Source organism: Miniopterus schreibersii, assembly GCF_964146895.1.
Source record: "Miniopterus schreibersii genome assembly, chromosome: 4".
Lineage (NCBI taxonomy): Eukaryota > Metazoa > Chordata > Mammalia > Chiroptera > Miniopteridae > Miniopterus > Miniopterus schreibersii.
Genome location: NC_138105.1, coordinates 86,759,304 through 86,784,001, shown reverse-complemented (window position 1 = coordinate 86,784,001; position 24,698 = coordinate 86,759,304). Strand labels below are relative to the sequence as shown.

The 24,698-nt window shown below is 48.1% G+C and overlaps 2 protein-coding genes and 1 long non-coding RNA gene across 6 annotated transcripts in view; 1 reads left to right on the top strand and 2 right to left on the bottom strand.

Moving 5' to 3' along the window:
• CYFIP2 (cytoplasmic FMR1 interacting protein 2) overlaps positions 1-2,629 on the bottom strand; it is a 101,084-nt gene extending 98,455 nt beyond the window's left edge. For 2 of the 4 annotated variants that reach the window (XM_081136327.1, XM_081136329.1), the window contains exon 1: positions 2,517-2,629. The gene's annotated coding sequence lies outside the window, so the exon portion shown is untranslated. Of the gene's footprint in view, positions 1-2,081; positions 2,215-2,516 lie in introns of those variants that run through there. The other 2 variants (XM_081136328.1, XM_081136330.1) reach the window with 1 other exon arrangement.
• An 867-nt stretch (positions 2,630-3,496) lies between these two features.
• On the top strand, positions 3,497-15,288 carry LOC308556764. The gene is made up of 5 exons (XR_013998756.1): positions 3,497-3,734; positions 8,173-8,313; positions 10,228-10,693; positions 11,333-11,524; positions 15,213-15,288. It is a non-coding gene; the product is annotated as an uncharacterized lncRNA (long non-coding RNA).
• The window catches only part of ITK (IL2 inducible T cell kinase), a 46,403-nt gene continuing 31,510 nt past the window's right edge, over positions 9,806-24,698 (bottom strand). Inside the window, exons 9-17 of the mRNA XM_081136326.1 lie at positions 21,411-21,493; positions 19,494-19,627; positions 19,078-19,152; positions 18,527-18,698; positions 17,927-18,143; positions 16,719-16,783; positions 16,510-16,628; positions 15,203-15,360; positions 9,806-12,377 (exon numbers count right to left, since the gene is read on the bottom strand). Coding sequence (XP_080992452.1) covers positions 12,306-12,377; positions 15,203-15,360; positions 16,510-16,628; positions 16,719-16,783; positions 17,927-18,143; positions 18,527-18,698; positions 19,078-19,152; positions 19,494-19,627; positions 21,411-21,493 — 1,095 coding nt within the window. The 3' untranslated portion in view covers positions 9,806-12,305. The remainder of the gene's footprint in view (positions 12,378-15,202; positions 15,361-16,509; positions 16,629-16,718; positions 16,784-17,926; positions 18,144-18,526; positions 18,699-19,077; positions 19,153-19,493; positions 19,628-21,410; positions 21,494-24,698) is intronic.

Below are 24,698 nucleotides of genomic sequence, written 5' to 3'. Positions count from 1 at the left end.
TGCTCCTTAGAACAAGACCAAAGGCCTTTTCACAAAGGCTCCAATGAGGTGACTGATGTCTGGCTTCGTCAACTACAAGTGAATAATTAATACTTGCCAGGAAAGAAATAGACTCATTGTTATGGTGGCCACATGGAGGCTACAAAAGGCCATTTTGTCAAGCTCTTGGTGGAACCCTGGGGCCAACAGTGGCCCAGAGAAAGCCCTTTGAGAGTGTAGGCCGATCCTCAAACGTGGAGACGGGAGCTTTGCACCATTTCCCAGGTCGTTATACCCAATGTTAATTAGCTTGTTCACCGCCTAATTCAGCTCGCTGGTCAGCGAGAGCCGCGGAGGCCCACTGAACACCCTGAGAGGGCACGATTTATCAGAGGGGACCTGTCGTGTTCTCCCGGGGCCCCTTCCCTGTTTTTAAATGTACGTCGACTTCTTTCTCTGGGCTAGCCTGACTTGATTGGAGGAAAACTCTTCAATCCTTCTGGATTTTATACCCCACTCTTGGGCTCATGCCTAAGGCAAGTTTTTCCATTTTCAGCGGGGATTGAACAAGGCAGGCTTGGGTGCCTATAGAACCGGTCAGAACTGGCCAGAAAATATAATAAAGAGGCTTAGTGAGCAGAGAGCTATTGCCTCCAGCTGGAGGCTCAGCAAGCACAACTAGCCAGAGACACTGGCTTTGTAAGTAACAACACATTCTTCTGGTGGCCTGGTGGCCGTCCTGGCAGATGGCAGCCAGTGCCAATGAGTAACTCTCTAGAGGAAAGTTTCACCTCCCCCAAGTGAACACTGGGTGCTCAACCAATACTTTCTGGTGCCAGTAATCCCTGACCAGTTACCCATACACACTCCTGTGATATTTCTGCCCTCGGAGCTAAAGCTGCCCCTGCAGCAGAGCTGCCAGCTGCCATATAGTGTCATTTCAGGAAGCTGTTCCCCCAAAATTACTACCCAGCTCCCCACTCCGGCTTCCAGCCCCCGCTGCCTGAAATTCCACCATTAGAGATATCAAGTATTTGACTGAAGCTTTGCTTCCCATTAAAGTGCCTCTCCTCCTCTGTTTCCTTTCTGGTCAAATGACATTGAAGCACCTGCTGGGCTTGGAATGGGAAATTGTTTTGTATTTAGCTCCTGAGAATAAACATGGTCCTGGGCTCCTTTCTTGAAAATGAGAAGGGCACCCTGTGGAAGTGGAGGTGGGCGGCCCCACGGAGGCGCCCAGAGGAGGCTGACGCTGGAGAAAGCCCTGCCCAGGGATGTGGACCTAGACTCTTGCCCTCCCACATCTGTGATCCTCAGGGTTGCCAGAATCTTTCACTAGGGCCTGTGCCCAAGAGAAAGGTAAGACCCCTGTGCTAAAGGGGAACCAGCACTCTCCTGATCTGACCGCATGCCCACAGGACTGCCCCATCTCTGCTCATTCCGTGGGCGCGCAAGCACCCAGGGGCCAGCAGGAAAATATCCTTGCCCCCTTCCCGGCCTGTTTGGAAGGGGAGCTGATGGCCATCGGCCCTTGGCGATTCTGTTGTGCTGGGGAAACTCCAATTAAGAGTCAGAATCCCGGGGCTGGAGAGGGCACCTGGGCAGCCCCCGTCCTTCCCAGCCGGGCTCTCCACAGGGAGAACCACACTCTCATCAGACCGAGCTTCCCGCCCCCACCCCCAAACAGCATCCCTTTCTCTAGCTTTTCACAGAGGTGCCGGGTACCCACCCAGGGGGAGGGCTGTCCTGAGAAGCTGAAACCACAACAGACAGGTAGGCATCCTCCTGATTCTTCCGAGCTCCGGAAAACCCACCTTGTCCCCAGGAGTCAGCCCACTCACCCCCCCCCGGCCCCCCCGCCCCCGGCCGGCAGGAGAGCGCGCGCCGGTGCAGGCCTGGAGGCTTCCAGGCGGGTCAGACCAGCCTCGGCTCCCATTAAAGCCACCCCCCAAACTGGGCCGCGGCGCCCCCACGCCCCACCCATCTCAGGTTCACCGCAGGGCGCGGGGTGCCCGAGGCGGCCGCCGGGCGGGCCCGGGCGGGTCCGCCAGCCCGGGGGAGGCGGCGGGGGCGCGGCGGCGGGGGCTGGAGCTCTGCGGTACCTGGGCGCGCGGTGTCGCCGCCGCCGGGCTCGCGGCCGCGGCAGGTGTCCGGGTGTGCGGGACCAGCCCCGCTTCCTCCCCGGCCCGCAGCCCCGGCCCAGGCCGCGCACCTGCTGCTGCTGCTGCTGCTGCCGCCGCCGCCGCCGCCGCCGCCGCGGCGCGCGAGCCCCTCCGCGGGTCCGCGCCTCCCCGCAGCGTGTCCGCGCCGCAGGGCCCAGGGTGGGCCGGAGGGGAAGGGGGCCTCGCGGAGCCCGGGGCCCGGCCTCCAGGGCTTCCGGGGGCCCTCAGGCCGCGCGAGCCGGGGCGCCGCGCCGAGCGCCCCCCGCAGGCTGGAAGAAGGGGCCCCCACCCCTCGCGCATCCTCACGGCCCCATCGCCGCCTCCCGCAGCATCCCGGTCCCCGCGCCGGCCCCGGGGCCTGCGAACGCCGCTTACCTGGGTCTGCGGGCAGGTCCGGGGAAGCGGCCCGAGGATACGGCGGGGCCCCGCGCCGGGGCGCAGGATGCTCTGCCGGCTCCGCTCCGCCGGCCGCGGCCTTGGCCCCGCCCCCGGCCGCCCCGCCCCTGCTCCCGCCGCGCTCCGCCTCCGCCCCGGGTGCCCGGCCCCCTCGCCGGCGCGGCCGTCACACAAAGAGCAGGAAATGGCTGCGGCGAGGGGCTCCCGGGGCGCCCCTGTCGGCGGCCGGCGCACCCCAGGCGCGCCCCTCGCGCTCGCGCCCGCGCCCCGGGGCCGCCGGCCACCCTGCTCGGGGACCCGGGAGGCGAGGCGCGACCTGTCCCCGGGCCCCGCGCTGGAGCCGCACCTGCGCGGCGGTGCGAGAGCAGAAGCCTCGGGCTGCGTTCGGGCCCGTGGATCTCACGTTGTCTCCAAGGCTCGTTTATCCGCCTGGTGTTTGCTGAGCACCTAGTTTGCTCCGAGCACCGTGCCGGGAGCTGGGTGTGCACTGGTGTACAAAACACGGGGTCCCTGCCCTTTGGGAGCTCAGCATCTCCCAGGAGAGCCGGGACATCCGAAAACTGACCTCGCACATGTCCAGTTAGAGCTGGGAGGTGCTCTGAGAAGGAAAGGAACAGGGTGAGGCCATAGGAAAAACACCTGGGGGGGGGCAGGGGCGCCTTTGGAGTCTGGTCCCTAATGCTGCTCTCGGGTCAAGAATAACTTCTGGCCCTGGCAGGTTTGGCTCAGTGGTCAGAGCGTCGCCCCTGGACTGAAGGGCCCTGGGTTCCAATCCAGTCAAAAGCAGGTCCCTCGGTTGCAGGCTCCTTCCCCGCCCAGTCCGGTGTGCCTTTGGGAGGCAGCCAATGATGGTCTCTCACATCGATGTTTCTCTCTCCCTCTCTCTCCCTTCCACTCTCTCTGAAAAGCAATGGAAAAAATATCCTCGGGTGAAGACTGAAAACGAGTAACCTCCTTTCATTTCCTTAAAGCCAATCCCCGAAGCTGCCATCGCTTAAGCAGGACCTGCCTCAACCTCATTCAGGAAGGCCTGCCTAATGGACAGAAAGGAAAAGATATGGTGACACGAAGTAATTCCTGGCAAAGGCCAGGAAGGAACTGAGAGGACGGGCACCTTTCTCTTCAAGGCTTCATCTGTCCTTTAGGGCTCTCCAAAGACCAGGCTGAAGGCAGACCTCACCAACTCCTGACCTTGAAGTAAGTCGCTGCACCGCTCTGTTCCTGAGATGGCACCTAGCTGCAAGGAGCCATACCTACCTCACAGGGCCAATCATTTGAAAGCATTTGAGACAGTGTAAGGCATACTGTGTACAGATTTAAGGGATAAAATCCTGTTATAGGGGAACATTTGGAAATGTTTGCTGAGGGCCCACAAATTTATACTTAATCATGGGACTCTTCCTATCAGGGGCTATTTATAGAGGGGCCATATTACTCAAGTCTCAGCCAAGGGCTGGGCAGTCTGTGTCCTCGCTGATCTCACACCCTTTCCCAAGCACTCAGAAATCATGATCCTCTGTGGTTTGATGTTACATCACTCTAATTTAAATTGCTATTTTTAGAAAGGATGGTATATATATATATACACACACACATATATTTCTGTCCCTGATGCCATGTGGGAAAGCTGTGGGGGTGTTCGTGAAAGATGGCTTTAAAAACGGAACTGAGGTTTCTTTCTTTCTTTTTTTTTTAAAAAAAGTTTTTATTGGTTTCAGAGAGAGGAAGGGAGAGGGAGAGAGAGATAGAAACATCAGTGATGAGACAGTCATTGACTGGCTGCCTCCTGCACGCCCCCTACTGGGGATGGAGGCTGCAACCCAGGCATGTGCCCTGACTGGGAATTGAACCATGAGCTCCTGGTTCATGGGTTGACCCTCAACCAGTGAGCCACGCCAGCTGGACTGAGGTTTCCTTCTTTAAAAACATTTTTTTTTTTCATTTTCCACTGTGATCCTTGGGATTTTGAGTGTCAAATATGTAACAATGAGAGAACGGATTTTCATTCTAAAGGGAACACTGTTGTGGATGGTGTCCATTTCTGGAAGACATATTTCTCCTTGTGGTTTCTTCCCTGTCTTTTCACCTTTTAGGAACAAGTCGCTTAAAAACAAAGGAGGCTATTACATATATATTTAGTTAGATCTTAGGCAAAAATAAATTTCTGATCCCTGAATTCTTTTTGCTTATAAGGGAAGCAGTATGGTCTTGTTGTAACCACTGTGTTGGAAATTCAGAGGCTTGCCTTTTGGCCCTACTTTTGCAACTGAGTGTCCTTAGGCAACTCACTCCACCTACCTGTTTCCCCTTCGATAGAGTGAAGTGGGTTGGATACACTCCAAAGTCTCCCTGAATGTGGAAAATTGAGTTAAAAGACACGCCTTGGCCACGCTTAAAGCATTTCATGCGCTCCCCACACTCTCAGGATGGAGCCCAAGGCCTGCAAGAGTCTTCGTGGCCTGGCGTGTACCTCTCTGCGGACAAGCTTGCTCTGCTTCAGCAGAAAGGAATCTCTTAGTTCCCCAAACTTGCTGTGTTCCCTCTTGCGGCCTTTGCGCAAGCTGGGCTCTTTTGCTTGGAATGATCTCTTCTCCTTCCCCTCCCCCTTCTCCACTTTCCCCCACAGTGCTGCCCAACTTCTATTCTTCCTTCTAGTGTCCCCTTAGATGTCACTTCCTCCAAGACCCCTCTGTGTCTGGGCTAGGTTAAGGTTAGCTGTCTATAGCCACCAGGGCTGCCTCTGTCACACCACTTGTTACGCTGTGTTGCGATTGTTGACCTACCTGCCTGCATCCCACCAGTGGGATGTAAAGCCTAAGAGAAGGCGTGTGTCCCTCTTGCTCCCTGTTGCATCCTCAGAGACTTTCGCCTAACAGGAGTTCAGTAAAAGTGGGTTGAATGAGTAATCAAAAGTGAAATCTTAGTGTACATATTGCCCGTGAAATTCGTAGCTGTCTGTCTGCTGCCCTCAGATTCCCTTCACGTCCAGCACCGTCCACCATGAGAGGATCGCAGCCGCCAGGTAAGAATTGCTTTGCCACTTGCAAAGCTGTGTCCCAGGCATGGTGTTGCCCTGTGTGGCAATATTGCCTTGTTTTTACAAAAGCCTCAAGTCACTTAGGACATCTAGGCCTCCGTATAAAATCTTTTGGCAGACCCTGCTTCATAGAAACCAATAGTGGAGTATCTGTAATGAGCATAAGAATTGGTTCTGGAAGGAGAAATAAAAAATACTGATATTAATAATAATAATGGCTAACATTTACCAAGTACGTGACTTCATGTAATATTCACAGTTATCCAATGAGGAAAATATAGTTATGAGCCCCAGTTTATAACTGAAGAAACTAAGGCAGGTTAAATAACCTGCCCAGGTAGTGAAACCAAAACTCATGCTTTTATTTTTTATTTATTTATTTTTAAATATATCTTTATTGATTTCAGAGAAAGGAAAGGAGAAGGAGAGAGAGATAGAAACATCAGTGATGAGAGAGTCATTGATCAAGCCCGCAACCAGGGCATGTGCCTGACCGGTAATCAAACCTTGATCTCCTGGATCCCAGGTTGACGCTCAACTGCTGAGCCACGCCCAGCGGGGCCCAAAACTCATGCTTTTAACCAAAATTACCTACAGCCTCATTTTGCTCTCCCTGATGGAATCCGTGTATTCATTAATATGTCACCTTATTCCAAAAACATATTTAATGCAAATTATAAAGATGCGTTATTTTAAAAGTGTTTTTGGTAAGTAATAAATTTTAGAAAGAAAAAAAGGGGTTTGCGATGGAAAGAAAATAATTTTAAAAAATCTCTATATTGCTACAGAAGGCTCCCACATCTGGTTCATGTAGTTAACGTTCGTGTAGTAGCAGGAAAAGAGAAACTTAATGGTCAGTTACACAATTTATATTGTCCATTACATCAAACCTGACCACTTGCTCAAAACTGCCTCATTTTACAAATGAGAGAACAGGGGTAGAGAGGGGAAGGGTTGCTCAAGGCCAGCCGGACCCAGGCCCTGGTCTTTCCCTAGGAAACTGGATTGCCCATTTTCTTCATTGAATCTGAAAAAAATTGTTAAAGGATATATTTAAATCTAACATTGATTGGATGTTTATTTGGGGCCAGCCCCTGTGCTAAATACTGTATATGGATGGGCTCATGTCATCCTCACAAACTCCTTAGAAGTCACCCTATTATTTTATAGAAGAAATATTTTTAAGGTCTTGTTCTCACACATTAAGTTTATTTTTTAAATTTTATTTTTCAATTACAGTTGACATTCAATATTATTTTGTATTAGTTTCAAGGTGTGCAGCATAGTGGTTAGACAATCAGATACTTTACAAAGTGATCCCCGTGCAAGTTATTGACTGTAGTCCCTGTGCTCTACTTTACATGCCCATGACTATTTTATAACTACCAATTTGAACTTCTTAATCCCTTCACCTTTCTCACCCAGCTCCCCCAACTTCCCTCCCCTCTGGCAACCATCAGTCTGGTCTCTGCATCTAAGGGCCTGTTTCTTTATAGATGCAATATTGAGGGATGTTTTGCTGTTGAAACTTTTCAGCTTCATCTAGGCCATTTGCTATCTCCCCCCGCCCCCCCTTTTCTCATTTCCCACAATTTCTAGAGAACTGGCCTCCCTTGAAGGTCGGCTCTTTTACACGTAACTTGATAGCACAGAACATTTCATGTTTATTTAAACAAATGTTTACAATAACTTTGGAGAAGGACTGGTAAGGAGGATCTGAGCATATTCCAGATGGGTTTGGAATGCAAACACATAGCTGAGGTAAAATGGAGTCGGTGCTGCTGTGCGCTCAGGCTGGCACAGGTGGCCCTATAGTCAACCCCACAGAGTGGTTGGGAGCATGGAGCCTGGGAACTGGCAGGTTGGCATCTCTTGCTCTGCTGGACCACTGAGCTCTCCTCACCCTGCTGTGCCCCCAGGAGACCAGCCTCTCTGGACTACCCTACTAGGGTTTCCTTGCCCTCTGGCTTCCAGTGGGTTTGGTTAACAAGAAGCCTCAGCAGTTGAGGGGGGAAGGAAGGAGAGCGGAGTCAGCATATTTGTTCTTCTGGCTTCCTCCTTGGGATGCTGCCTTGGGCTTCCTCTGTCCCTCACTAAAGGTCCTCTTCTCTAAAGGCAACCTTCTCCAAGTGACCCTCTGCTTCCACATTCAAATGACCCTCTGCTTCCACATTCAGATGACCTCCCCTCCTGTCTCTTCAGGCACAGGGGTGGTGGTAACTGCTCCGTGGCTGTTGTTTTCCTCTGTACCACTCCTGTGGTTCCCCTAAACCTGACCCACACTGTTTAAATTGTCCTTTTGTAAGCAAGCCCTGCTTGAATTACCTGACTGTGAATGTGACGTGCTTGGTCCCTAACTGACAAGGAGTCTTACTCATCATAGGCACCCAACACGGTGCCCGGCAATAGCAGGGGGATGGTGACTATCCATGAAATAAATGAAAGATCTCTACAACTCCTTCTAACAGAATGTGTATGGTTCTGTATTTTTCTCAAGTCAACTACACACCATGATTTGGGGAGAATGTCAAAGTCATTGAAAACACACACACACACTGCCCGTCTTGCTGAATGGAGTGTGTGCTGCTTCTTTCTCAGAGTGGTGGACCTCAAAGTGTTGGAAGATTCCAGAGAGAGCAGGGTCTGCGTGTAACTGCTCTGAAGAAGCAGATCTGTTCATCTAACCCCCTTTAGAAGTTTCCTATCTGGATCATCTGCCAGTGGGAGTCAGGCCCAGAGGTGAGTCCCGTGAAGTGTGGCGTGGAAGCCATAGGCTTTCTCAACTGTGCCCAATGGCCCTCTGGTGCCCGAACTGGCTTCTGCAGTGGGTGGACATGGGCATCTGGTGAACTGAAAGGTACAGGGATATAATAACCCGGCTTTCATATCCCTGAGATTTTAAGAGAGTGGGGAACATCTGTTTATGTCTGTCCAACTGTGACTGAAGACTGAATTACAATTTCCACATGTCACCCACACAGCAGACAACACTGAATGAGTATGAACAATAATCTGGTACTAGGAGCAAGGCAGAAATCTTCCACCAGGGTGCTTCTCTCAAATCCACTCAACATGCTGCTGCCAGAATGTATTTTTAAACACAAACTTGGCCTTCATGTCCTGGCTGGTGTGGCTCATTTGGTTGAGTGTCATCCCATGCACTGAAAGGTTGCCAGTTTGATTCCCAGTCTGGGCACATTCCCCAGGTGAGGGTGTGTGGGGGAGGCAGCTGATTGATGTTTTTCTCTCACATCGTTGTTTCTCTCTCTCTCCCTCTCTCTTCCCATCTCGCTAAAAAAATCAGTAAAATCATTAAAAAAAAAAATTGGCCTTCTCTCCTTGCTCAATGATATCTTTTCTATCTATAGATAGAGTTGCAGGGTTTTTTTTTTTTTCCTTTTCTTTTGTAAGATGGTCCTTAACTAGATTTATAGCCTCACTTTCAATTTGCCTACCCCTTCTACCTTCCTCACCCTTGCTTAGACCACACACGCACACACATAAACATATACACACACACATGCACACCCCTTATGCTCCACAATGGTACACTGATAATAGCTTCCCAGTACATTCTGCTTCCTCTATCCCTTTCCCTGGAAAGGATTTATCTTATTTCTGCCCGCTTGCTTGCCTTAAAAAAGCACACACCATAATTCACCCTCAAAACTGAGTCAGACATTGTATCCTCTATGACAGTGCTTCCCAAATATTCACGTGCATAGGACCACCTGTGGGCCTTGTTAAAATGTAAGTTCTCATTCAGTGGGCCTCGGTGAAGCCGGAGAATTTGCATTTCTCACCAGCTGGTCGAGCTGCTGTTTGCTGGTCCAGAGGCCGCACTTCAAACAGCAGGTGACATCACCTTCCCCCTGATGAAGTGTTAGATTCCATCAGTTTTCCCTTCTCTTCTTTGACCATATTTCCGCTGTTGCTCTAATTGCTGTATGACATACGATTTTACTGGTTTATACTCTGCCTTCCCAACCATACCTGCCGTTTCTTAAAGGCAAAGACTCTGCCTTTTTCATCTTTGTTTCTGCTCCGCGCGGCAAGTCATAGGTACATAGGAAGCATTGGGTGTTTGCCTGTTGAACGGATATTGACTGGCATATAGTTTTTACTTGTCTGTGAAGCATGAAACCATGTAACCATTTTTATTTAAGGAAAATCTGTGGTTGTTTGACATTGGGACAAATATGAAACCCAGGCCATACACACTGGAGTTATTAAAACGACAGCTTTATTTGCTGGACCCAACCTTTAACTTTATGCGCTTTATGAAGGGTGAGAGATATTTGTAATATTCTTGTTGCAAACACTAGCAAGGACTGTACACTAATAAATATCCCACCTATGCATATATAAATACATAGTCTCCAAAGGTACAAAAGGCAAAACTGTAAAATGCATCCAGAACCAAAACCTCGTATAAGGGATTTTCAGGGAATATGTGGCACCATTTTCAAAATGTTAGGAAAAAACAAGAGGCTGGAAGCCCATTTTGCAGGATAGAACAGTGGGAGGTGAACTATTTACATGTGTTCAGTTAAGGCCCCAATGACTCTGAGCTTGAACAAGATAATACCATGCAAGGGGGAGTTTTCTAAAGCAGACTACAGATATCAGTCATTTCCCCTGTTTTTCTTCTAGGCTGGATGTCCCGGAAATCATCTCCAACTAAGGATTCCAAACGCGAATGTACAAAAAAGTACACAGGGATGATTTTGGATACATTGAGTAAGATCATCTTCTGAATGATGGAGTTTGCTCTTAGGGCTCCTAATTCCATAATAATTATAGTTAAAAGTTATGCATCTGAGTCTCCAGCTCGTCAAAATATCACATGGTTTAGAAAGAGCTGATTGCAACACCATCCAACAATCACTCCAAGAGTTTTATCTGAACACTGTAGGAAAGTGAACTCTCTCTTACATTGGAGAATACCCTTCCCCACAGAGTGTCCAAGAAGACTGCAGCCAGCTCAGTGCTGGAATGATTAAAGAGCCCTTATACTTCTGCAGAAGAATCTCTCCAAGCCGCTTTGAAGCTCACCTATAAATGACTTCATGTGACATGACTCTGGAGGGTTGTGTGAATCAAAGCGTTAATTACCTGAGTAAGTCCAGACTCATTAACTCTGGCAGGGGAGGCTACAGATGAGGAAAGAGAAGGTCCTGTTCCAAGTTGGAGGGCTACAGTGCCAATCACAGTGGTCTATGCGGGGCCAACCTTCCTTTCCGGTGGTGCTTTGCTGAGGTCTTTATTGACTTTCCCTGCCTTTCCTCTCAGCTCTTTTCATCTCCTCTGCAGTCCCTTTCTTCCTGGGTAAAAGACAGTGTTGAGTAGGAATGAAGAAACTGTGCATTGGAGTCAGGCAGATGTGGGCTAGGATCCTGGGCGTTATACTTCCTAGCTCTGTCGCTTCCAGCAGGTGTCCTGGCTTTTTAAAGCCTCAGTTTTACTATCTATAGAATGGGAATAATAATACTATCTCACAAGGTTGATGTGACTCAGGGAGAACAGCAGAGAAGGCTTGTAGCTCAGCACCTATTCACTTTGCATATTCAGGTGCTCAATCAACAGCCATCGCTATGCATCTTAGGAGCACCCCACTTAGTGCCTGACTCAGTTTCCATCCAGATGGTTTGAGCAAGAACAGGCCCCTTGTTCCTCTCCCAGAGCTTTGGGAGACTTAAAGTCTCAACCTTAAAGGTGCAAATCTCTAAGGCTTAAACAAACTTCTATTTCTCTGCAGGGCCGCACTGCCCAACACAATGCTGCCCTCTGTTGTTGATGGAAGAGTGCAGCGAGGGGGCTGACTCCTGGAGGTGAGGGTGGCGGGGCCTCGATGACAGAGTCTGCGTTCAGAAGCAACCATTTCCTCCTAGGATGCCTGCAGTGCGTGCCCGAGGGGAGGCAGAGTCACCTGCCTGGCTTGGCACTAAAGGTGAGCATCAGCCTGGTAGCCATCTAAGGTCTTTCTCTGTAGCAGTGGGTTCCCTACCATCAGATGCCCTCTTTCTGCCCAGGCACCAGATACCCAAAGTTGCAACAGTGGGACCGAAATTGTTCACCCAAGTCCATCAGAGTGCTCCCTCCAAGGAGAAAGGTGGCAGAGTACTCTGAGTAAAACCTCACAAGGCCGCTTCTCAGAATACCCGGCCTGGCCTCCGGGGTGAGCAGCTGCTCCTCCCTGCTCTACGGCAGGAAGCGGTGGCCCACAGCATCGCACGGAGCAGCTTACTCTTCCTGACCTTAATTAACTCACAGCTCTCCTTTGTCAGGAGTCCTTCTGCTCATTCCTCTTGCCCCAAACCCTGGGGTTTTGTGTTGTCAGTGCAAATAAAAGGTCCCTGACCATTAACCTTAGATCCATGTTTAAAATAATAATAAAAGAACAACCCAGGGTCCTATCCCCTCTCTCTCTTTCTCTAAGAAGTGCAAGAAATGTTACCCGAAAGCTGTCAGATTGAGGTTTGTGCACCGCCCAAGATAAAAGGCTGGAGGGAGGGTAGAGACATGGCTCCTGCCTGGCCCTGCTCCCAGGTCATTGGCTGAGCCTCTGCCTGTGGCTTGGTGCCAGCCTCTGTCAGGGTGCTGCCTCCTGGCAGCTCAGGGACTGTGCCACAGGCCAGCTGCCTCTGGGGAGTCCTGGGCTAGCGGCAGCTTTTAATGCTTTATGGAGGGAGGACTTCTTCCCCGGCTCAGGATCTGAAGCTGAGTCTCTGCTAAAGTCCCAATTCTGCAATTTCACCCAGCTGACTGAAGAGTCTGGAGAAAGATGGCCGGTCTTCTGGTTTCTAGAGAGGGAAGACAAGAACTCTGTGAGTTCCTAGTACTTGTGTGTCATAGCTAATTACAAAAGCAAACTAGAATTCAACAGCAATACTTTCTGCTGATTTTATTTTATTTTTTATTTTTAAAAATATATTTTTATTGATTTCAGAGAGAGGAAAGGAGAGGAAGAGAGAGAGATAGAAGCATCAATGATGAGAGAGTCATTGATCGGCTGCCTCCTGCACGCCCCCGACTGGGGATGAAGCCCGCAACCCGGGCATGTGCCCTGACTGGGAATCGAACCCCGATCGCCTGGATCCTAGGTCGATGCTCAGCCGCTGAGCCATACCTGGCCGGGCTCTGCTGATTTTAAAATATGCTTTTAAAATGATGCTGGACAAATTGCATATCCATATGCAATACACTGATTTTAGACATAGACCATATATCCTTCGCAAAAATTAACTCCAAAGGATCATAGACCTAAATGTAAAATGCAAAACCTATAAAAATTTTAGAAGATAACATAGGAGAAAATCTGGGTGACCTTGGGTTTGGCAATGAGTTTTCAGATGCAACATCAAAAGCATGATTCATAAAGGAAAAAAATTGATGTTGAACTTTGTTATAATTTTAAAACTTCCACTCTTCCTGGCTGGCGTGGCTCAGTGGCTGAGTGTTAACCTATGAACCAGGAAGTCATGGTTGGATTCCAGGTCAGGGCACATGCCCGGGTTGGGGGCTCGATCCCCAGTAGGGGGCGTGCAGGAGGCAGCTGATCAATGACTCTCATCATTGATGTTTCTATCTCTCCCTCTCCTTTCCTCTCTCTGAAATCAATTTTAAAAAAATATTTTAAAACTTCCACTCTGTAAAAGACACTGTTAAGAGAATGAAAAGACAAGCCATAGGCTGGGACAAAATATTTTCAAAACACATATCTGATAAAAGACTTATATCCGAAATACACAAAGACCTCTTAAAACTTAAAAGCAAGAAAACAAATAGCCTGATTAAAAAATGGACGAAAGATCTAAAGAGACACCCCATTAAAGAAGCTACACAAATGGCAAATAAGTATATGAAAAGATGCTCAGTATCATATGTCATTAGGGAATTGCAAATTAAAACAAGATACCACTTGTTTCAGAGGTACCATTACACATCTACTACAATGGCTAAAATTCAAAACACTAACACTGACAATACCAAATGCTGGTCAGGGTGTGGAGCAACAGGAGCTCTCCCTGCTGGTGAGAACGCAGAATGGTACGGCCACTTTGGAAGACCATCTGGCAGTTTCTCACAAAGCTACACATAGTGTTATCATATGATCCGGAAACCACACTTCTAGATATTTACCCAATTGAGCTGAAACTTATGTCCATACAAAAACCTACACACAAATGTTTATAACAGCTCTATTCATGATTGCCAAAAACTGGAATCAATCAAGTTGTCCTTCAGCAGATGAATGGGTAAACAAACTGTGGTATATCCATACAATGGAATACTATTCAGTGATAAAAAGAAAGAGTTGTCAAGCCACAAAAAGACATGGAGGGATCTTAAACGTATATTGCTAAGTGAAATAATTCAATTTGAAAAGGCTTCATGCTATATGATTCCAACTATATGACATTCTAGAAGAGGCAAAACTTGGATAATAAATAGATCCATAGATGCCAGGAGTTTGGGGAGAAGAAGGGAAGGGATAAATAAAGGTGGAACACAGTAGATTTTAGGGCAGTGAAACTATTCTCTATGATACTATCATGGTAGGAAAATACAATACATTTGTCAAAACTCATAGAACTGCACAACACAAAGAGTGAACCTTAACGTAAACTATGGACTTCAGCTAATAGTGGCCGACAGAATTATAATAACTATGCTACGCTAATGCAAAATGTTACTTAGTGGGAACTCTGTGTTATTTGCTCAAGTTTTCTATAAATCTAAAACTCCTAAACCATAACGTTTATTAAGTTAAGAAAGAAAAAAGCGCTAAATAAATGTCATTTATCATAATTATTATAGTACCTAACCCTTGGGAAGTGGACTAGATTTGTTTTGTGCCCTTGTTTGTTTGTATCTTTGTTTCTGATTATAAAAGATCTATGGACTTACAAATCAAGCATTATCTAATTCTCTCAGAAAGTGGAGGCTTAGAGAATTGTCTAAGATTAATGACTAAGACAGGGCAAAGCTGAGGCAAAACCCAAGTATTCTGTAGTTTTTCAGTTCTACCCTGTTACCCTTCAGTGATCTGAATTTGTATTAACTGCCTGTTTCAGCAACTTTCAACTTTGGTTGAAATCTGCAATTTCCTAACTCACCAAAGGACACCCGAGACTCATGCTGATATGGTTCTAGGCATAGCCTGCAACCCAAGTGCGGGGTAAGCTGAGACATCTGGGAGGGTACAGGGTAATTGGGTCCCCTTTCTGAATTGTTGAATGAATAAAATGAACTCTAAGTCATTTTAATATTTTCACAGCACAAGTGAACTTCTAATCCCCAATTGATAGAGCTAACTTTATGTACGTGCAATGGGTTTATGACATTACGCGAATGTTTTTGTTTTTCTCAGAAAACTGAAATACTGACATAGCCTTTCTCTTTGACAGTATGTTGATGGCTTGTGACGTTATGTAGCAAATCAAATAACATTTAAGATCACTGCCAGATCTCTCTCGTTAATAGACGCTCTAAGTCACTTTCCCTGCTCAGCTATTTCTTTCATCCCTGCTGACTCACCCCCTAAAAGGGCTCCTTTCTCTGGGGAAGTGGGCAGACGCTGAAGCTGTAGGTTATAATCCAGGGGGAAACCACTTCCTTTACTGACCTCTTTCCAGCAATGATTCATGATCTGGTAGATATGCGAGGAGGCCAGCCGGGGCTTGTATAACCGAAATCCAGTACTGATGTCTTCCACCACCTCCGAGTTGCTTCGGTTTTCATATGGGATTTTGCCTTCGCTGAAGACTTCCCACATCAGCACACCTACAAGACATGGTGAGTGCAGCACAGCTAATGATAAAGCTCACAAATAGCAAACAAATCTAGAAATCCAGACTCTGTGACATTAAGAGTCAAGTTCCTACGTCCAAGAAGTATAGTATCAAGCCACCTGAGGCTAATTAGGCCTGCACTATTTCTAAAGAACGGAGATTTCTCAGCCTTCTTAGTGGTGAAGGAGCTGTCAAGCTCAGCCCGTTGTTATATTTAACTCAAATGCTATTACTAAAACTTGCAGGGGGCACCAACTCAGATGTCTACACATGATGTAAATGAGTGAAGTGGGTGAAGTGTGTAATAGGGATTAGTGAGGACTGTGGAAAACTGGAGGTCAAAAGTTCTGTCTTAATGGGACAGCTGTGATTTAGCTCCATCCAAGTTATCCCAGGGGTGGGGAATATCCAGCCCGTGGACCCTTTACGGCCCACAAAATCATTTGATCTGGCCCTGCCACGTCAACCACAGGCGGGACTCGAAATTCAATAAATCTAGGAGCTTTATTCATAGTTAATTTTTAAGTTGATAACTTTTTATGGCCAGTGAATGATGTTATAAATATCCAAATGGCCCTTGGCAGAAAAAAGGTTCCCCACCCTGGCTCTATCCCATTACTTAGTTTTATTCATAGCACTTATTACTACCTGACTTTACCTTATAGGCATGTTGGTTAACTTGTTTACATAACTGTTATCTGTCTCCTCCTAAAATTCAGCTCCAAGAGGAGTGTTTCCTATTCTGTCCATCACTGTATTGTGAGCACCTAGATTAGGCCCTGGCATACAGCAGGTGCTCTATGAATGTTGTAGAATGAATGACTAAATAGTTATTGAAGATTAAGTGGGGGAATAAAATATTGGATAAAATATGGTCCTGGCCCTCAAGGAACTCATATACCAATCTCCTGACTCTTCCAGCGTTGGATCTCACAGCAGTCACCAGAATCCTAAATTCACACTCTCATTTTTACCCTCCCCCAATTTCAAAGATCTCTAAGAATAACTAAGTAACGAGGGCCCCTTCATACTTGTTAGAGCTATTATCACACAGAGGCTACCAGTGGGACTCCCTCACCACCAGCGGTTCAAGGGCAAGTAGACCCAGATCATGTGGGTCTGGGGCCAGGGTGACACTCACCGAATGACCACACGTCTGACTTGCTGCTGTAGCGACTGAAGGAAAAGACTTCCGGGGACGCCCACTTCACAGGGAACTTGGTGCCCGTGGAGCTGGTGTACTGATCATCAAGGACGAACCTGGGAAGAGAGTGGAGAGAGCATGTCCAAGTGTTCTGGGGGCCGGAGTCCCATTCCCGAGCCTGTGCCGGCACCGTGTGTCCCTGTTACCTTGTCATCCCGAAGTCGGACACTTTGATGACTTGGTTTTCTCCCACTAAACAATTTCGGGCAGCCTGGAGGGGAGACAGGGAACAAAAGGGAAAGAGAAACTGTTGGTGGAAAATCAGGAATTAAGAGTCTCCTATAATCAGGGTCCTTTGCTTGTCTATGTGCTGTTGTAAGACGGCAAGAGGAGCTTTACAAATGTTAATTAACCTTCTCAAGCCCCTGACAAGTTAGCTAGAAAGAGGGATGTGTGATTTCCCTTATCAGGAGAAGTAAGTCTAGTCTTTTATCTTCATTTCTGAGATCCTAATTAGAAGAGAAGCCCACGGTGTTGTGAACCAATGATACGCTCTAATGCAACCGAATGCGATAAAAAATGTTAACGTTAGGGCTGCTAGGAAACGACTGCCTTCCTTGACTAAAATAAGAATGTTTTGAGGTTGCTAATACTCTTAAAACCGTTTCTCAATAGGGAGAGTACCTGGTCCCCAGTGAGTATCCCAGAACATTGTATCGGAAGAGCCCTCAGCCATCAAAGACTCCAGTGAGTGTCCAATTTTGATGTGCCCACGGTGCCATGGTGGGACATGTTAAAATAACTATTCCTGAGCCCCAACCCCCAGAGATTCTGAGGGTAGTTCTAGGCCCGCCCCAGTGTGGGTCCTGGGATAACACTTTGAGAAAAACTGCTTGTCCTGTTTCCTTGTTTTACCAAGAGGCCACGGAGGCCACAGACAGGAAGAAGGAGCTGTTAGTTTCATTTTGGAAGAAAGTAAACAGAATCTCAGAGGGTTAAAGTTAGAGGTGGGCCCTGCCGGGCATGGCTCAGCAGTTGAGCGTCGACCTAGGATCCAGGCGATCGGGGTTCGATTCCCCGTCAGGACACATGCCCGGGTTGCGGGGTCGATCAATGACTCTCTCATCATTGATGTTTCTGTCCCTCTCTCTCCCTCTCCTTTCCTCTCTCTGAAATCAATAAAGATATATTTAAAAAATAAAGTTAGAGGTGGGGCTGCGATTAGAGCCACAATGTAAGTCCTCATGAAACACTTTCCCACTAGGACATCCCAAAGTTGGCAGAAGAAGAAATAAGTTGGGAGGGGAAGGGACAGGGTGTGTGACTTTGACCAATGCATTCCCAGTCTTGATGGCTCTCCATTTTAGTGGCCCTTCATCCTGGACCTGAAGGTGGATGCCCTGCGCCGTCTTACCAGGTCTCTGTGGATGACACAGGCCTCTTCCAGGTAGGCCATGCCCTCACACACGTCCAGGCACATGCCCAGCAGGGTCTCTGCAGCAAAGAGTCCCCGCTGGTTGCGCAGGTAATCCGACAGGCAGCCGTGCTCCATGAACTCAAACACGAGGCAGATGGGGTCCTGCTCCAGGCACACCCCGTACAGCTGGACCAGTTTGGGGTGAGAGAGTTTCCTGCAGGAAAAAGGCAAGGGGTGAGATGGTCCAAACTCAATCTCCCCAAAATGCATCCCCCCAATAAAGAACACAAATGTGTCCTTTGAGCCTAGACCTGAAGGAGGGCAGGGAGTCAGCTGGTGTGTGTGAGGAGGAGTGGAGGCCAGTGTGGCTGGCATGTTGTGAACCAGAGGAGAGATGGGTAGGAGATGAGATCACGAGCAGGCAGGGCCAGGCCATGCCAGGCCTTGTGGACCATGGTGAGAGTGGGGTTTTATTCTCTGTGCCACAAGAAGCCATCGCTGGATTTGAGCAGAGAGCTGGCAGAACATGGCACCAGAGTGGTATGTAAGAGCCTCCTCCCCAAGGCTTCTTTGCATAATCTCGTGTGGACCACTTACATCATGACTTCAGCCTCCTCTATGAAGTCCTCTTCTGACATCGCTCCTTCCTGAATGGTTTTAATGGCCACCTTGTCCTTGTTGAGCCAGTAGCCAAGATGCACCAGTCCGAACTGCCCACTGCCAATCTCCTGCACCAAAGTGAGCTCCGAGGGATGGATCACCCATTTCCCTGGAGGAGACAGAGAAGGTTTTCCAGGGTTGACAGGCAATTCTAAGGCATTGTTTCCTAATATTTTTCTAATAGCATTTAGAAGAGTGCTCTGTACAAAGTAAGTGCTCAATAAATACTTCATCGATGAACACTTAACTAAAACCAATGGACATTGACTTGGCCAAGATAAATGTTCTCATGTACATAACTCTCTTGCTCACAGACATAAATGTTTATTTGTGCACACCGTCTCCAGAGATACAGTGGACCTCTTCTAATGGTCATTTTAAGTCTGGGGTAGAGTTAGGTTCATGGGAAGTCCATTCAGATTTGTCCCGGACCTTTAGGGACATGAGTTTTAGTGCAAGTGTACCACATTCCTGAATGCACCACTCACCGTATCTCAGCCCAGCGGTGACCGGCGCTTTCTGCCTCCAGGAAGAAACCGGATAGCGAAGTCGCGTGACCAGGCCTGGGGTGATTCAAAAGCAAAAGGCTGTGGTTAGAGTTTTGCTGTACCACCCGTCCAACTGAAATCACCAGGAAGAAATATAACCCAGTACAAAAGCTGCTTTTATTCTGGAAAACAAATCCCAAAGCCCTGTCACTGATAGTTCACCCTCTCTGAGAAGAGTCAGAAACACGGATGGGCAGGTGGCGAAATCCCATGATCCCAACAGCAGAACTGTATATTTAATTATTATTTAAGGTCAGCTTGTTTGACATGAAGAAGCCAGGCAAGGCATTTGTCGATTTTCTCCAAGTTCCTGTGTGAGGGTCCCCCGGCCCCCCGCCCCGTCCTTCAGGACTCACCTCCTCCGTTGTGCTGGTGATAATTGATGAGGAGTGGGATGGAATCGAACACATACTTCTCAGCCACATAGTATCGCTTGGGATTGTCATTTGTTTCCTTGATGTGATAGTGCTTTATACAGGGGTTGTTCTCACTTAAATGAAACATAAACGCAGAGATTAAGAAGCAATGTTTAGACGCAAAAATGTAGACGGACATCAGATCCCCGCTAGCTTTACGTTTCACCCTCTCACAAGGATGCAGGTAGATTTCAACCTGTGTCGGTCTTGACAGGTCGGCCCTGGGTCCAAAGGCTGCCTCTGGACCCCGTTGGAGGCAGTGCCTGGATGTTTCTTCTGCAACCACAGTGGTCTCATACGTGCTACATGTTTGCCTTCCCTGCTCTGTGGAGCTAACTAATTATCAGCATATGCTAAGGAAGCATCTTGGGCCCCTTCACACCAGTTTAATGCCCTGACTGCTATTGTTAGAAAGGCCCACTTGTAAGATCGGCTCTTGGCGGGCATCCGAGGACTTGGATTTCGGGAGGATTCTCACCATTCTCTCACTCATAGGGGCGTCCCCCTGTGCCTAAACTGTTTGTATAAACAATGTGGTTATGCCCAGGGCCTGCCTTTCTTCTGGGAGCCTGGAGTTTTGCTACGTGCTAGGCAGAGAGGCTTCCTACATGGCCAGCCCCCAGTGACAGCCGTGGGCACTGAGTGTCTCATGGGCTTCCCTGGTGGGTGCCACTCCCCCTTGCTGCTGGAGTTCAGCATGTCCGGTGTGACCGCACTGGGAGAGGACTCTTGGACGCTTGTGTTTTTGGTTTTCTCTGCATTTTGCCCCAGGTACCTTTCCGCTTTGCTGATTTCGCTTTGTATCCTTCGGCTGTGATAAATCTTAGCCTCGGGGGCCGCTATGTGATGACCCCGGGAACTTTCGTGGTGGATCACTGAACCTGGGGGGGGTCTTGGGGACCCCCACACAGCTTTGGTTCTCAACTCTCTTCCATCCCACCTTATTGCAGGTCACTCTTGTCACCGTCGCAGAGGCAGGCCCCTCTGTGATGTGCAGGGCATCCTTTCCCCTCCTTGGGCAGTGGCCTTCGTCTCTGTCAACTGTCTAAACCCTGCTCTTGCCTTATTCACACCCTTTCACCCTCCAACAAGTATCCCTTGAGGACCCTTCATAATTCTTTTTCTCTCTTCCCTCACTTCTGCCTGCACTTTGGTCATTGCCAAACTGCTTTTTCTTCCTAACTTTCTAATTAGAAGAGAATTTGACATCATTTTACAGAGATGGAAACTGAGCTCCGAAAAGGGGCAGACAAACAGAGAGGGTCTTGCCGACAGCTGGCAGAGTCAGGACGGGGCTTGACCGTTTGGACTCCATTGCCTCAGGGAGGTGCCAGCAGCTCTTTGAGCCTCAGTTTCTTCTTTGTGAAAGGAGCATAGTGACACCTGCCTTCAGGGCTTATCAGGCTTGGACACAGTCTATGAAGTTCTTGCACATAGTACGGACTCAGTAAATGGTAGGTAGGCAGCTTTATTAGCAGAGCTGGAACTAGAATTTATAAAATCTCGCTTCCAGCCAGAAGTATCTTTTTTATTATTCTGTGTAATTAATTATAAACTCATCAAATACAGGGCCAGGTATTTTCTTTCTTTGGAACTCTGCACTCAGGGGTGCTAACCAGGAAAAGAACCTGGCACCTGTCTCAGCTCTGTCCCTTTCCAGCTTAGTGACTGCAGTTATGTCCCTACTCTCTCTGGCTTTGGATTTCTCAGAGGGGTCAGGGAAAACACCCCCTTCCCAGTGACCCCTTGACCTCTGGCTCTGCCTGACGTTGCCCCGTGTGCCACTTTCCTCGCGCCCCCCCCCCCCCCCCATCAGGACTGTCTCTCCCCACCCTGCTGAGCAAGTTAGCGCCACACCTTACGATGGCCTTGGTGAAGACAGACAGGGTGTATGTTCCCGGTGTCCTGGAGTCTCGTACCATGAAGGCCCCTTCTTTGTCCTGGAATGGTTAGAAAGCATGGAAGGTTAGTGACCCCAGGAAACCAGGCTCATGGACACAGCTCCACTTTCTTGGCTGTGAACGGAGGAAATTCTGTAGGCCAGCTCGGTATAGAGCCAACTTTCAGCAACGATGGCTACCATTTTATAGATTCATTCAACAGCTCTCTCTTGAGCCCTTACCATGGGTCAGAGATTAGACTAGTGATGATATAAGTGGTGATGAAGACAAACACACACAAGCTCTGCCCTCTTGGAGCTCGTCAGGTGCCAGATTCACTACAGATATTGTCAGCGCAGCCCTCTCTACCACACTGCAGTCTGGATGCTACTCTCTTCCCTTTCCCACTGTGGATACTGCGTGCCAGAGAGCTTGAGAGGCTTTCTCGTGACCCACAAGCAGTACATGGCAGACCCGGGATCTGAACCTTGAACGTGGCCTGTGAGCAAAGCCGGTGCTCATTCTACTACTCCCCGATGCCTCCACTCCACAAATGTGAGAAGCCACATCTCCATTCCCCCACAAGGGCATATGCTTTCCGCCTTGGAAGCTTCATCAGTTTCTTAATGAAAAAATCTTTTTGAGGCCCTTCCAAAGTACTGACTTTGTTATAAGGCAAAAGGAGAAAGAAATATGAAGCATGAGGAAAGTGGAGAGAAGGGAAAGACTCCAATAAGTACCCTTTACTCCTCCTGATAGTCTGGCTAGTGCTGATAAAATAGGTCTAAGCAAATGGATATACCAGTGTATTATTCCTGGTGGCAAATTTAAAATCTTAGCTTTGTTTGACTACTTCATGTCTAATTCTCTGTTCCTATCCAGCTGTAAATCTCTGCTGGTAATGTTTGCAAAACTTATTTTATGATTTAGACATAGTGTGGTCCTTGAGTGAAGGCCAGAAAGAGACAGGAGCCTTGTGGGGTGGGCATACGCTTGCAGCATGCAGGGCAAAGTATATTATACAATTTAGAACAACACAGGCACCTCCATCTCACAACCCCAAAGGTGGGCTGTCTACACATAAAAATAATACCTAGAGATGGCCTTGATAATTGTTTGAATCCCAGAATCTCAGGGTTAGAAAGGGCCATTTAAAGGTTGTCTAGTCCAAGGTTATCCCAACCTCAGCACCATTGACATTTTAGGCCCGGTAATTCTATGTGGTAGGAGGCTTTCCTGTTTTATCGGATGCTTAGCAGCATCCCTGGCCTCTAACAACTAGATGACAGACATTAGCAAGTGTTCCCTGGCAGACAAAATCACCTCTGGCTGAGAATCACTGATCTGGCCTAACTTCCTAAACCCCTGTGCCCCAAACTTTGCTGATTATCACAATTACCTGAGGCAAAACAAAATAGCAACAGCAAACAGGGGACCACACTCCACCCCATATCCATGCACTAGAATCTCCAAGACCCTGGAACCTGAACTTTTCAAAAGCTTGCCATGTGATTCTTAACAGACATTTAGGCTTGATTTCCACTGACTCAGCAAAACACGCAGCTCTTGCTCATAACAGTCCTCATGGAGATTCTCTGTCTCACGAAGCAGCACTAATAATGAGACGGCTTAACCCTGCACAGAAGCGTAACCTGCTTACTCTAACTTGGCCCTAACCCTGCAGGACTGTGGAGGGGGGCGGGAGGCTGGGGACAGTTGGCCCTTACAATATTGTTCATTGTTGCCAAACATATAGTTTACCACATAAACTTTGTGAAACTCCCCAAACTCTTCCTATCTCTGCCGGGTGTTTCAAGAGTCTCTTCTGAAATTTGGGATGGGGGGGGGTGGTTGGAGAGTCGGGGAATTGGATGAAGGTGGTCAAAAGGTATAAACTTCCAGCTGTAAGATAAGTAAGTCATGGGGATGTAACGTATAGCATGGCAACTCTAGTTAATGATACTGAATTGTATGTTTGAAAGTTGCTATGATGTATTTGAATGTTGCTGAGAGAGTAGATCTTCAAAGTTATCATAAGAAAAAACCAACTTGTAACTGTGTGGTGATGGGTATTAACTAATTGTGGTGATCAGTTTGCAATATACACATGAATCAGATCATGCTGTACACCTTGAACGTACACAATGTTATATGTCAGCTTTATCTCTCAACATCATGTTTGTGACATCCATTACGTGTAGCATAGATTGTCTTCAAAATTTCTCCCCTTTTGCCCAATAGTGAAGCTTGGCTCTTGCCTCATTGAAATGGGGTGCGTTAAACGCAAGGCAGGGAGAAGCAAAACTTCAACAGAGGCTGACTTTGTCTGCACGTGTAACCTACAGTAAAGGGGAAGAGACAGACCCAACAGCCCAGGAGTTAGCCAACTGCCTTGTGAGGAGGGGAGTAAGAGCATCCCTTCCGTTTAATTAAGAACGTTTTGTTGTTGTTCTTTCAAAGAAACCATTTGTTATCATTTTTTTTTTTTTAAGCAAAAATTTGTAATCAGAGCAGGAACCAGTTGTTAACAAGAGTCAGCCACAGACATGAGCAAAAGGCGAAGTCAGGCTTGCAGCCAGCTCTGCCGAGCACAGGGCGCTCGGAGCTCTTCCTCCACTGCAGTTGCTGTAGGCGACAGGCGGTGAAGGTGACAGGAAACTCTGGTTTGGGCAGAGGTGGCCTAGAGCTCTGGTTGAAAATGAGGCACATGCCACACCACTGACTTCCTGAAAAGGGCTCAGAGGAAGTCACAACCACCCAGAACACTGGAGCCTGAGGGGTCTTTGCTCATATTACCACCATGCAAGGGGGCACTGACCTGGGCAATGCAGCCTGGGGTGGGGTGGGGGGGAACCCTCGCTCTCATGGGACATTGTCGGTGTCTCAATTTACCTTTTATACTTTATATAGAAAAAATAAGAAAGCAGGGATTATCCTCTAAGTCTTTCTTCAGAGTTTGTTTTGTTTCCCAGTAGAGTCCAGAGCTCCCTGAGGTCAAAGATCCTGTCTCAAGCACCCCTAAGTACTTAGTCAGCAAAATGGTAAGGTCCCTGAGTTTATGTCGAGAAGTCTAATAAAAGAAGTGCTGCAAACATACCACAAGTGAGACGGCTGAGAAGTGAGACAGCAGACATAAGAGGCTGCCTGTATGACGTTCATCACCGGTAGACACACCGAGTCTTTTGGAAAATCCACAAGCAAGTAACCTTGCCCTCTTTGTTGAGGGCAAAGTTCCCCAAGGGCAGAGCATCTCCCCTCATCCTCT